This window comes from Mesocricetus auratus, unplaced genomic scaffold, assembly GCF_017639785.1.
Source record: "Mesocricetus auratus isolate SY011 unplaced genomic scaffold, BCM_Maur_2.0 Super-Scaffold_100676, whole genome shotgun sequence".
NCBI lineage: Eukaryota > Metazoa > Chordata > Mammalia > Rodentia > Cricetidae > Mesocricetus > Mesocricetus auratus.
In genome coordinates, this window is record NW_024429266.1 from 143229694 (window position 1) to 143243185 (window position 13492).

The window sequence follows — 13492 nt, forward strand, 5'->3', positions numbered from 1 at the left end:
GGCCGGAAATCTCACAACTGCGCATGCGCAACCCGAGGCGTGCGCTTGCGCAGGCGCTGGAGACAGCTCCTGGGGACGCGCGCCAATCCTGCTTGTATTATGGCTCTCCGGCCGCAGAGGACTTTCAGGCGGCGCCAGGTCGAGTCCAGCGACAGCGACAGCGACGGCGCGGAGGAGCGGCCTGCTGAGGTGCGGGCGGATGCAGGCCGGCCGTCTGCAGGCGGCAGGGCAGAGGGAGCGGAGCCGCCGCGCAGGGCCCGTGGCACCCGGGGCCGAGGCCGGGTGTGGGCGAGTTCCCGGCGCAGCCCCGGAACTGCTTCCCGCAGCGACTGCGGTGCAGGTGAACAAGGGGCGGGATGGGGTCTCTGTGCTGCCCGGGATGTTGGAAGGCTCCTGTAGATTTTGGTGGCACGTCGGAATTTGCATAGTCGGGTGACCCACACCTGAATCCTCAAAGAGGAGCCGAACTACTCCTGATGCTGTTAAAAGTAGCTGAAAGTTAGATGTGCCTTTTGGAAATTTCTTAACAGTTTTCCAAGAACACCTGACAGTTCACTTAAAGAATAAGGGACAGGGTTTGAAACATTGTCATTGAAAGGTTTCTACACCCCGATATAAGTCTCTCCGCCCATGCAGCAGGCCAAATCAGACCAAATCAAGCTGAATTAGAAAAAAAAAGGTTAATGGGGACGATGCTCTCGGGTGGCCTTCCAATCCCCCAGAGAGGAGAGGGGAAAGGGATACCAGAAAAACCACGAGTCTGTTCACTGGGACACAGTTTAAATACCCTGTGGGAGTGGTCTCGGGTATCTCTGGGGGAGGGGCCATCATTTGGCGGGCTTTCTGAGATGCCGCAGGGGCAGGGTTTGGAGAGAGATGAGGGAGGGGGGTCTTGGGTGGAACTTACACCATAACACTCCAGATGCTTTGGGTATATGAATGCCAGGGGCTGGGGTGAAGCTTCTACCTTAACAGTCATTATAAACATCAGTTATCTGCAGTAACAACGAAAGGTGAATACAAATAATGTAAAACGATATATTGTGGCTGAAATTGGTGACACCGTCGACTGTTCCATTTATGTCGTCAAGTGCAAAATCACTTGAGCGAGAGAGGCCACTCAGCACTTAGGAGCACTGGCTGCTCTTCTAGAGGACCTAAGTTCAGTGTCCAGCACCCCCACATGAAGGCTCACAATAGTCTACAACTCTAGGAGTTGGGAAGCCCTCTTCGTCCTTGCTGGGCACCAGACACACACATAGCAAGCATGCAGGCAAAACACTCAACACTAAATCAGTCTGAAGTGCTGGATTTTCTCCCACTGTTTTTAGCCCCATTAAATATTAGTGAGTTCTCATATATGCTTACTTATAAATGAAAGTTGGATATACTTAATGGTGTACAAGATGACTTGAAGTACTTTGGGTTGTTTGCAGGGATCTAATTTCATTTTCATGGTGGGGACACTAAAATCTTCCTGCCATTTTCAAGTAGAGCATACAACAAAACACACTGATACTTACTAATATCTCTTTTGTACAATAGATACTCTAAACTTACTCTTGTAAAATTTTGTAGCCTTTGCCAACATATCTCCACATCAGCTCATATTAACCACCATTCAAATTGTTCAGATTCTACATATTAATGAGTATTTGCCATGTCTGTCTTCGTGTACCTATCTTATCTCACTTAAAATAATGTCTTCAAGGTTTAGGATCTTTGTGATTTTTTTTTTTTTTTTGTCACTGTTAGGGCCCCCTGTTCATTGGAAGTTTGAACCATCTTTTGTATTTGTAACATAAAGTATGTCAGTCATCTGCTCCACCTAGAGTACTGAAGCCTGGAGACACCATTTCCTGTCATCTAGAACAGTGGTTCTCAAACTTCTTTTCCCTTTGAACTTTCTTTGTAATTCTTAAAAATAGAGGTTCCAAAGAGCTTTTGTTTCTGTGGTTTATTTCAATTTTGTTACCTCTAATCTTAAAGAAGATGTGCATTCTGTTCAAGACCTAATGAAATTAATTATTTTCATTGGACCATCAGCAAGTGTGAATGAGACTGGCTTCTTCTTCTCTCCTGGGGTATGGGAGTCGTTAGCTGTCTGACCCAGGTGCTGGGAACCAAACTCGGAGTTCTGCAAGGACAGTATGTGTTCTTGACCTCACCCTTTGAAATGTTTATGTGCTCCAGTCTGTAGGGAGAGATCTAATGTAAGTGACTTCTCCCTAATAAAATATCATGTGACATCCCTACCTTGTGTAGCTTAATATTCCTCAATACCAGTCCTTTTTGAGCTCCATATAGTATTGAATTAAGAGGAAATCTTATGAATTGTACATGTGTATTTTGGCTATTGATTCAAATATTTTGTCTTTCTTGCTTATAAAGATGTCCTCCGAGAATCCGGAACAGTTGATCTCTCAGAGGATGAAAAGGAAGAAGCACATCCGTCGTCGGAAAGTAAGGATGGTCAGAGTCCAGCCTCCAATAGCTCTAGTTCCCTGGAAGAAAAAGAAGTTTCACCCATAGGTTGGTGATCTTTATAATTTTACATAACTAACTTAACTTCCTTCCTTTTTGGAGACAGGGTCTCACTTTGTACCCCAGGCTGATCTGCAATTCATTCTGGAGCTTAAGCTGGTCTCAAACTCACGATCTGACTCCTGAGAATATAATGTATTACTATAACCAGCTCTAGTATCAGTACATTATACCCCAGTGATTCTTATGGTTGATAAAACAATAAAAAGTATGGAGCAAATTGGTCCTTATTCATTACATGATATGTCTGAGATCAAACAGCTTATAAACAGTCCAGACAGGGCTAAACACCAGGGAGACTGTTCCACAGTATGATCTTAACTACTGTGCTTTGCCATCTCATAACTGGAGGCTGGTAAGAGTTTGTCTGTGAGAATGTTGCTAATACCAGAAGTAGCATGTCTAAAACCTGAAGGAGGACAATACAGTATATGTGAGAAACTCATAATGACAATATAGTATGTGTAGGAAACTCATGATGACCTTTTCTCTGTGAAACAGCCCTGGCTGTCCTGGAGCTCACTCTGTAGACCAGGCTGTCATCAAACTCACAGAGATCCACCTGTCTCTGCCTCTCAAGTGCTGGCATTAAAGGCCCGTGCTGCCACCACCTGAAAAACAAAAAAGACATTTTAAAAACACTTTCAGATACTAGTTCTTTAACTCTGTTTTGGCATTGCACTAGCAAAGTTGAGAAGTAATCATGGGCCTTACCTTATGGCCCGTGAAATCAGAAATGTTCATCCGGCTCTTTAAATGTAACTCGGGTGTTCATAGCTTGTTTTCTGCTGTGTCGACGCTTTTCAGTGGCACTTAAGACACCATTGAGAAAGTAGTGCAATTCCCAGCACCTGTGTTGGGGTATTCACAACCACTCTAACTCCAGCCCCCGGGGTATCTGATGGGTCTGGCCTCCTCAGGCACCAGCCCTCGTGTGCACAAATACACAGACATAATGAAGAATAGTAAAATAAATCTTTTGAAACATTGAGCCTGGTAAGCAAATGCAGTCTGGAGTAGATCCCCGTTGCAGTCCAGTAGAATTCTTGGTTAAGATGGAAAAACCCTGTGTCACCACCATCTGGTACAGTAGCCACTGGCCTCGGTTGGCTATTGGGCTCTTCAGACGTGGATATTGTAGCTAAGGAACTGAATGTTATCTAATTAAATTGATATAGTAAGATATGGCTAGCGACTGCTGCACTCAGCTGTGCTGCTGTGGATGGACAGTGTGAGAGAATGGCTCTGCAGTGTTAGCTTCCCGCTCTCCTGAGGAGAGGCCAGTCTGTGACAATGTGTGGGTAGTTTCTAATCGAGAGAGTGGAGCTGTGCAGCTCCGCAGAGGAAGGGGGTGGTAAATTGCCTTCAGAGTGCAGGACAGTTCCACGGGTAAGAAGTATTTGGGTCCTCGGCATCACAAACACTGGTCATGGTGGTCCATGCCTGTGTTCCCAGCATTTGGAAATGTGAAGAAAGTGGGAGGATCGAAAGTTCAGAGCCATTCTTGCTTAGTGGCTGCCTGGACTACATGGGACTTACCGTCTCTGTTGTTTTCAGATGCTTGAAGTGGTAGGAATTTCTCCTGCCATCTTATTTATGGTGGTATTTTCTTAAGAAACCATTTTTTATAAAGTATAAGGGTAAATTTCATGTACAAAGAAACCTCTGTCCTAAATTACAGGAATTCATGTCAGTGAATATGTGCTATAATATAGGAATAAAACAAAAGATAAAGTTGCATTAAAGTTGTCATTTAGGGACAGAGGAGGTGGCTCAGCAGTTAAGAGCAGTGGCTGCTCTTCCAGAGGACCTGGGTTCATTTCCCACCCACATAAGTAGCTCATAGCTGTCTGTAACTCCAGTTCCAGGGCATCTGATGACCCCTTGTAGCCTCACCAGGTACACACATGTGCACAGACACACATGTAGGTAGAACATCCATATATATAAAATGTAAAACTCTAAAGGAAAAGGAAAATGTTTAAAAACAAAAGTTGTCATCTAATTAGGTTCCTTTATCTGGTGAAAAATATTTTCTTTACATTTAACTTCTCATTGTTTTTCATGTGGGTCTCACTACAAGAACCGTGATCTGGCTTGACGTGGCGTGGCTATGGGCTGTTACTGTTTCTCACTTCTCTGTGTGTGGGTACCCACAAGTGGAGGTGGTGTGCAAGAGTCTTCCCTAAGTCAGGCCATGTGCCACTGATGCTAGCTCCTGTCTGTCTCACGAAGGTCTCACCATGCTCAGGTCCTTCATGTTCCTGTCCTGACACAGAGCCTCCAGAAGTGAGAGAGAGATAGCAGCTCCCAAGAGACACAAGGGAATGGTGCCAGTGTATTTCCTGGTAGTGCTAGATTAGGTTCATTTCTCCATTGTGCGTTTTATATCTATTACATTAATTTTCTTCCTTTACTGACTGGACTTGGAGCCATTTATTGCAGTCATGTGAATCTATCTAAGTGGTGGAAAATTTAGGAACATGGTACCTTTTTCTTGCCTTGAATGCAAGGAGCATTCATTCTGTAACTGTTCGGTTTTCATTGTCCTCTTCATCTGTTTCAGTTAAGATCCCTGATGCAGCTTTTATCCAGGAAGCCCGCAGAAAACGTGAGTTGGCCAGGACCCCGGGTGACTACATTTCACTGGATGTAAACCATCCCTCCACCGCTTGTGACAGTAAGAGAAGCAATGAAGAGGACCCAGTGAGTGACCCTGATGACTGTGAAAAGAGAATACTGTTTGCCCCAAAGCCTCAAACACTCAGACAAAGAATGGCTGAAGAAACATGTATGTGTTTAATTTATTTACTGGAATATAAAGATCAAGACATTTTCTTTACAATAGTGAAATTTCTGTTTGCTCATGACCATATTTCCTGTCATTTCTAAGGAGATGGGGATGCAGCTTAGTTGTCAGAGTCTTGCCTAGTGCACATGAAGCTTTGGGTTTGAGCCCCAGTAACACAGTCGAGATGGCTCGTTCCTGTAATCCTAGCACATACTTAGAACCTGTCTTACCCCACCCCCCCAAAAGAAGCAGCATCAAGCTGAATTCCCAACACATGTCTTAATGTTTTTTAAAGAGTGTTGATGTTGATTTTTATTATCAATTTTGGTCCACAATATCATGGCTTTTAAATGATATGATTCTATCCTATCATATATCATTATCTCAGAGTGTGTGTTGTGATGTTTACAAATGCTGGATCCCTTCCTTGAATTTTGAGAAGTAAAAGAATTGTACAGTCTCTTGTTTTTGCAATGTCGGCAATCATTGCCACCTTTTAGAAAGGTTTTGTTGTTAGTGTGAAAGATTACAGGGTTAGGTATTTTTGCTAAGATCTTCCCTACTCTAATGAAACATTCCTCTTGTCGGTAATGCTCAAGTTGCAGAGCTCAAGTTCACATTTCTCATTTGTAACGTGTGCCTTACTGTGGTTTCCCTCAGAATAAAACTGGTTCCTTGTACCGACAATTTTTGTTTGTGTTTGAGGCAGTGTCTCATGTGTCCAGGCTAGTCTCTGACTTCAGACTTAACATGTAGCCAAAGATGAACTTGAGTTTCTGGTGTCCTATCCCTGCTTCCAAGTACTGGGATTCTGTAGGTGTGTGCCGCCACGACCACATGAGACTTACTAGGTCCTGGGGATTGAACTCAGGGCTTCATGCATGCTAGGCAAGAACTCTGCCAACTATGCAACATCCTAGGCTCCCAGAAACTATTTTTCAAATGTTCAATTCTCAGGTATGAATTAAGTATCTTTTTCCTTAAAATAATACATTTATTTATTTACTTTAATTTTTATTGATTTTTGCTTATTTTATGCGTGTGAGCTCACACACGTGTAAATGTCAGTGCTTGTGTGGGCATGCGGAGGTCAGGGTGCACATGTGGAGGTCAAGAGGATAAACTGCAATCGTTGTTTCTCTTCCATCATGTGTTATGGGTCCCAGGATGGAACTCAGGTCACTAAGCCTGATGTCAGACACCTTTACCCATTGGGCCATCTTGCTAGCCCCATTTACTTACTTTGTGTTGTGTGTAAGTGTATGGGCACAACGAATGTCACAGAAGTATGGAGGTCAGAGGACAACTTGTGGGAGTTTCTCTCTCCTACCTGTGGGTTCTTCAGGGTTGTCAGTGGCCCACATTAGACGTTTTTAATGAGAAAAACCAACCTTTCATTCTCCCCAGCACATGGGAAAATAGGTGGCTGGTAATGTGCGTTGCTGGCCGTAGACCCGGTGGCTGCATTTGAGTTCTCAATGCAAGACAGCGCTTCAACCAGTTATTTAGCCTGAGTATTGGTCTCATTTTTAAGATGACAGTAATACTGGTTCCTAATCCTGGATTATTATGAAGATGAAAGGCATGTGAATTACAGCTAAGCCTGCAGAAAGTAACCTCCCAAATCTGAGTACTGTTGTCAGAGTGGGAAAATACTGAGTGTTAATGTGTTGACTTCCGATTGTATAGCAATCAGAAGTGAAGAAGCAAGCGAAGAGAGTCAGGAAGATGAAAATCAAGACATCTGGGAACAACAGCAAATGAGGAAAGCAGTCAGGATCATAGAGGTAACTACTTCCGTGCCATACCACACACCCAGTGACTTTATTTTTACTTTTAAGAATTGTTGTGGGGGGACACCCGTGCCACAATACATGTGTGATGGTCAGAGGGTAACTTTGTAGAGTTGGTTCTGTCTTTCCAATGACATGAATTCTGGAGATCAAACTCAGGTCTCCATGCACAGCTTTTCTGCTGAGCTATCTTGCAGTTGTCAGGACTATGCTTCCTCTCCGGAGACCCTAGGTAAGAACTGCTTTTCCTAACTCTGGGTGGCCTGTGTGTTCCTGGAGCCATGACTACAGAACTGCAGTCCCTGCCTCTGCCTTCACGTGCCTTCTCTGCGTCTTTGCTTGATGGAAAGTAGGAGCAGTGACTTAAGTTAGTGGCTCCTGTCTTCATGCCGTTGTCTGAAACAGTGGACTTTGAGAACCTGCTGTACACAGCTAGTGTGGTAGTGATGAGCTAGGGTTTCCAGAGAGACTGAGGATAGGATACTCTTTTAGGATGCATTCTCTCCAGGTTCCAAATTCCAAGCAACCATGGCTTTACTTACTCATGCTTTTTTAAGAACTGCATGAATTCCCAAGAATGTATCAGAAAAATCAGCAAATCTAGCTCTAAAACTTCATGAACTAACTTTTGTGGAAATCCAAATTTTAAAATTTGTTCTGTACATATGAATGCAATAGACTTGGGCCTGGAACTATAGCTCAGTGGTAGTGCACTTGCCTGGTATACATCAGGTCCTCGGTGTACTTCAGTACTGCCAAGGCAGGGGTGGGTTGGGATGGAGCCTGGGGTTGGTTCGTTTCATTTGCTTGATTTTGGTCTGGAGGATTGTTTCTTTAGACAGGGTCTCACCATGTAGCCCTGACTGCCCTGGAACTTGCCATGTAGACAAGGCTGGTCTCTGTTATCTGGGTGCTGGGATGTAAGGCATTTACCACAGTGCCTGGCTGGAGAAAAACACCTTAATATATCCTAAAATTGATGATTTTTTTTTTAATGTTTTATTGTGACCATGGTATTGCAAAGGCTTGGAAATGTTATTTAGTCTCCTTTGTGTGGAAAATGAAGTGCTTTTTAAAAAGTAATTTTTCACATTTTTTTAGGGCCAAAACATAGACCTTTCCCACAAGAGTGACTCTCAAACATTGAAGAAGTTTGATACTTCCATTTCATTTCCACCAGTAAATTTGGAAATTATAAAGAAACAATTAAATAATAGGTGAGTAATGTTTATTTTGTAATTTGTCCTCAGTGATTAGTAGTAAAAAAAAAACTATGTTCTTTTAGTTACTAAACATTAATATTAAATAGGTTTATTAGGAAAAATTATTTTACTATATAAACAATAGATTTTCTTTGTCTTGTCGGTCTTAATGGCAGATAATCCTTACATGGTTAAAAACAGTAATTACAATTTGTTTTTTAACTTAACATGACTATAGGCATTTTTCTATACTGCTGGATTTTGTTATTTTGTTTTATGTTGTCTTTAGAGACGTGATCTTGGTTTGTAGCCCAGCTGGCCTTGAACTTCTATCCTCTGAGTTCCTATGTTACATAAACCTCTATGTGCTTCCACGGTGTGTTATCATGCTCACCTTCTACAGTACACATTTCATGTTTGTTCCTATAGTTAATTTATTTCTCTGTTGTAAGTCTCATCCACATGTTGCCATAGTAGTGAATATGTGTCTTTGCTTTGTTGCATTTTGTTTGTTGCCGTCTTATTCTGCAGCCCTGGCCAGCCTCAGGTGTAACTGTATGGCCGTGGCTGGCTTCAAGTCATGGTTCTTCTGCCTTGGCCTCCTTAGTGCTGGAATTACAGGTACACATGTGTGATTGTATCTGGCTTTGTGTGTGCATGTTTTTTCTTAAAATCATTAACAGGGAAAATTTACCATGGCCAAGAGCTTATTTTTATGACTCTTGGTACAGTGCCTTCCTAAAGCACAATTCTCTTTTACACTGTGGGCATTGATAATTACACTGAGCAGATAGTGCTAACCTTGTAACTGTGCTTTGCATGTCCTGTCAGAGGCTCTTTGTTCTAAATATTTTATTATAGAATGTACTCAGAATCTAGTGTCTGCCAGTCCCTGTTTATGATAGAGTAGATGTGATGGTCAGGGTTTGATTAGCCTATGTGACAGTTTGGTACAAGGGGCGCATTCAATTCTGCTACCTTTTAAAAAATACCTTCATTTTTTTTTCAGAGTGTATGTGCACACATGCATGACACATGGGCGGAGGCAGAGCGTAGCTCTGAGGGGTCGGTTCTCTCCTTCCATCTTTACATGGGGCCTGGAAATTGAACTCGGGGCATCAGGCTTGTGCATTACCCATGAGCCACTAGCTTAAGATGTGTTTTTTCTTACCTGAGAATAGTTTCAAATTTTCCTTACCTGGTATCTGTAAGTCAGCTTTAAAGTGACCGAGTTCCTTAACCACATTGCAGAATCTGTCAGCTGTAGCTGTTTGCTTAAAGATATTTTTATAGAGAATTTGTAATAGTATGAAGTAAATACTTGAAATTTTAAGGTGTGCAGCATTTAGTGTCTGAATTCCTGGGGGGTGGCAGACTCCAGCCCACCGTGTGTTGGTAAAGGAAGTTTTATTGAAACACAGCTATGCTTGAATGTCTAGTACTGCCCGTGGGTACTTTGGTGATACAGCGCAGAGCTGAGTAGTGGCAAGAGCAATGATGTGACTCTAAACGCTGAGATATTTACTGTCTGACCCGCCACAGAATAAAGCTTGCCGCCTTCTAAGTGAGTGTTCTGGAGTGGGGATGTGGAGTGAAATTACTTCAGCAAATTCAAGACTATCTCTGAAGTACACACATTATCATTTACTGGTGTTTTAATTAGCTTTCCTAGTTAGAATAAAACAACTAAAGCTACTGCATCTAGAATTGTGTGTAAACCAGAAGCCATCTGGTGTTTCTTGGGATTATGTCAGAGAGAGTGATAGAATGAGAGACAGTGGGTCACTCATGTAGATTAATGTTTCAGATTCTCTGAGTAAATGCTACTTTTAACTTTATTGTTTTCTGTTTTCAACCAGGTTCTTTATTTTTAAAAATATTTTAATTTTTTTTAATAGGCCAGTGCAAAATGATACACACCAAAAGGAAATTTGGCTTTCCCAAGGAAACTTGCCACCAGTTTCTTATGTTTTCTTCTAGAAATCGCCTACTGTGTGTATCTTATAGAAGTACATGGCATTTTTATATTGCCCCAATTTTTTCTTTTTTATAAAAAAAGAAGCCAATGTATATCCTGTTGTGTGGCTATCTTTTTAACATAATATATGCTTAGAAAATCTGTCACTTAAAAAAAAACAAGAAAAAGAAAATCTATCACTAATAATGTTCTTCAAATAATTCATTAATGATATTTGCTGTATGTTATTTTTTTAGCTCTCACTGGTGTGTGTGTGGGGGGGGGGAGGGAAAGAGAGAGAAGGAGATGGAGGGAGGGTGGGTGACTGGCCTGGAACCTGCCATGTAGGTTAAGCTAGCTAGAGAGAGCTATAGGGTTGCTGTAATTACAAGTGTGCCACCATGCTAACCTTGTCATGTGGTTCTGGAGCTCTCCCTGGTTCTCATGTTTACAGGGCAGGCGCTTTTCTCTTTTATTTACACAAAATGAGGGAAGTGCTTTTAGACAGACAGGTCGTGTCTTTTCACTACATTTAGGAACAAGACATATGGCTTAAAGGCTGGAGAAGCCTTTCTGTGGCACTCGCTCCTTTAGTTTGTAAGTTCTGATCAGTCTTAGGCTAAAACTGAGTCAGTGTACCTTAAAACTAGCCTATAAATGGACGTGGTGGAACGTAACCTGTAATGTCGGGGGACAGGAGGATCAGGAGTTCAAGGTCATCCTTTCCCTTTGAGAATGGCAATTGTGATCTCCCTGGGTTCACACACCTAGTAAATCTATGTTTATATAGTAATCACTCTCCCTAGTTGTGTTTGAAAACATCTTCATTAGAACACTGCCTAAAAGGAAAGGTATGAAAAATGAAACTTTTATTTTATTTAGATTAGCATTACTACAAGATACTCATCGCTCGCACCAGAGAGAATATGAAAAATATGTAGAAGACATCAAGAGTTCAAAGACTGCAATCCAGAACCTGGAGAACGCATCGGATCAAACTCTAAACTACAAATTCTTCAAAGGCATGAAAATTTATGTAGAAAATATAATCGATTGTCTAAATGAAAAGGTATATATAAATATGCATGAAGCAAGAACCCTCCATTCTGGTCTTTTAGCAAAGAAAAGACAGACTGGAGAGATGGCTGGGCGGGCCAAGTGTTAAGCAAGCATGAGGACCTGAGCCCTGAGTCTGAGAACCCATGTAAAGAGGAATGGCGGGGTGGGATTTCAACAAGTTTTTACTGTATAACCCAGGGTGGCCTTGACTTACAATCCTCCTGCCTCAGGCTCCTGAGTCCTGGGATTACACTTAATATGCCACCATCCAGATTTTTAACGTGGTATTGCATAGTCTCTTTAATGTTAGACATGGGCTGTTAATTTGGGGGTTTTGAGTTTTTTGTTTTCATTTGTTTTTTGGTTTTTTTAGTTGCTGTTGTAAATTACATAAAATTTTACATATATATGCATCTCATATATTACTTCCCGACTACAGTTTCCCCTCCCTCCTCCCAGCCCCTTCCTCCACCTCCTCTGCCCCAGATCCACTCCTCTGTTTCCCTGAAGGAAAGGGCAGGCCTCGAAGGGATATCAACCAAACATGGCATGTCATGTTGCAATATGACTAGACACAGCCCCTCATATTAAGGCTGCATCATACATACATTTTTGTGTTAAAATTTCATCTAAGACATATTACTGGAAAATAAAAGTAATTGCTAAGTATAAAGTATAAATAATTTTAAGGTTCATGCAGCATATTGACAAACTGTTCTCAAGAATGAATGGTGATTTATTACTTTGCTAGATTAGTAACAAATAGAATCTGTAAAATGTCTGTTTTGATTTGGGGAGTCTTCGTTTTATTAGCTGGATTAGTTTTGCTTGTGAACAAGCTCCTAGTCTGAAGCTTCGGCTGACTTGGAGCTTACTGTGTAGCTGATCTTAGCCTCACACTTGTGAGCATTCTGCCTCAGCCTCCCGAGTTGTGGGATCCCAGGTGTGTGAGCCACCACGCCCTGCGTGGATCTTTTTCTTGTGAGTTCTCTGAGTCCTTTGCTCTGTTCACATCTTGGTTCTAGGGGAGATTTTTTTTTTCTTCTTTGCTTTTAGAATTTAAACAGATCTTTAAGGTTTCAAACATTTTTTATTTAATTTATATGAGTGTTTTTGCCTGTATGTATGTCTGTGCAGCACATGTATTTGGTGTCTGGAGTATAGAAAAGAGCAACAGATTCCAGGAACTTAAGTTTCAGATGGTTGTGAGCTGCCATATGGGTGCTGGGAACTGAACTGGGGTCCTTGGAAGAGCAACCAGTGCTCTTAACCACCGAGCCATCTCTCCAGCCCAATTTATAATTTTTAATGTTTAACCAATTTGATCTAAAATTTACCAGTTTTTTTGTGAGTTTTTTAAATACTTGGATTTTAAAAATTTTTTACGCTATAGGTTTTTAAACCTTTCACTTTACACATTGTGTTTTGTGCGTATTCAATCCTGACTTTGTGATCCTCTATTACCTTTTTACAAGGTACGTTATTTAAACCACAGAACTTCAAAAGAAAAAAGATAGTCAAAAAAATGCAACTCTACTTTCCATGTCTATTCTACCCATGAAGTAGTGTGTGTTCCCTACATGTTAATTGTCAGTTGATGCTTGCTTTCTGTCATATTTTTAGTCTAAATCTTTGAGTTACTCTGTTAAAATTCTCACAACCTACATGGAGTTGCTACAGCTACATCCCTGGAAGCAGCTATAGGACACGAATGAATCAGCTGCTCTTAAGAAGAAACAGTCACATATTTTTATAGCAGAGTCCTCTCATCTGTTCCTAGTGACTCTCTTCCATTTTATAAAGTTTATTCTGGTGCCAGGGCTCAAACCAGACCTTACATATGCTAGGCAGACACTCTACCACTGAGTTGCATCCCAACCCCCATTCTTCAGTTTCTCAGATTTTACCAGCTTCTTCTGGTATCTCCTTGGTCCCTGACCTCTCATTTCCTTCTCTATCTCTCTCCAAGAAGGATCCTCCCTTTTACCTGTCTCTCATGCACAAGCTCCTGATCCCATATCATTTGGTTTCATAATCTGTGATACTTGCACTAGTATTGAAATTATTTATTCAAGAATTGAATGTGTACATGTGATTACAAATGATAGCTTTTACTTTTTTATAATTCATCATTGATAACAGTAGA

General features: G+C 41.6%; 1 protein-coding gene across 7 annotated transcripts in view; it reads left to right on the forward strand.

Annotated features, from left to right (window-relative positions):
• The first annotated feature begins 42 nt into the window (after window positions 1–42).
• The window catches only part of Gcfc2 (GC-rich sequence DNA-binding factor 2), a 33891-nt gene continuing 20441 nt past the window's right edge, over window positions 43–13492 (forward strand). For 5 of the 7 annotated variants that reach the window (XR_005873837.1, XR_002384535.2, XR_002384536.2 and 2 more), the window contains exons 1-6: window positions 43–340; window positions 2392–2532; window positions 5111–5335; window positions 7025–7122; window positions 8230–8345; window positions 11170–11356. Coding sequence is in view for 2 of the 7 variants with exons in the window: in XM_013119247.3 (XP_012974701.1) it covers window positions 100–340; window positions 2392–2532; window positions 5111–5335; window positions 7025–7122; window positions 8230–8345; window positions 11170–11356 (1008 nt within the window). In the remaining 5 variants the exon portion in view is untranslated. The remainder of the gene's footprint in view (window positions 341–2391; window positions 2533–5110; window positions 5336–7024; window positions 7123–8229; window positions 8346–11169; window positions 11357–13492) is intronic. The other 2 variants (XM_013119247.3, XM_040737725.1) reach the window with 1 other exon arrangement.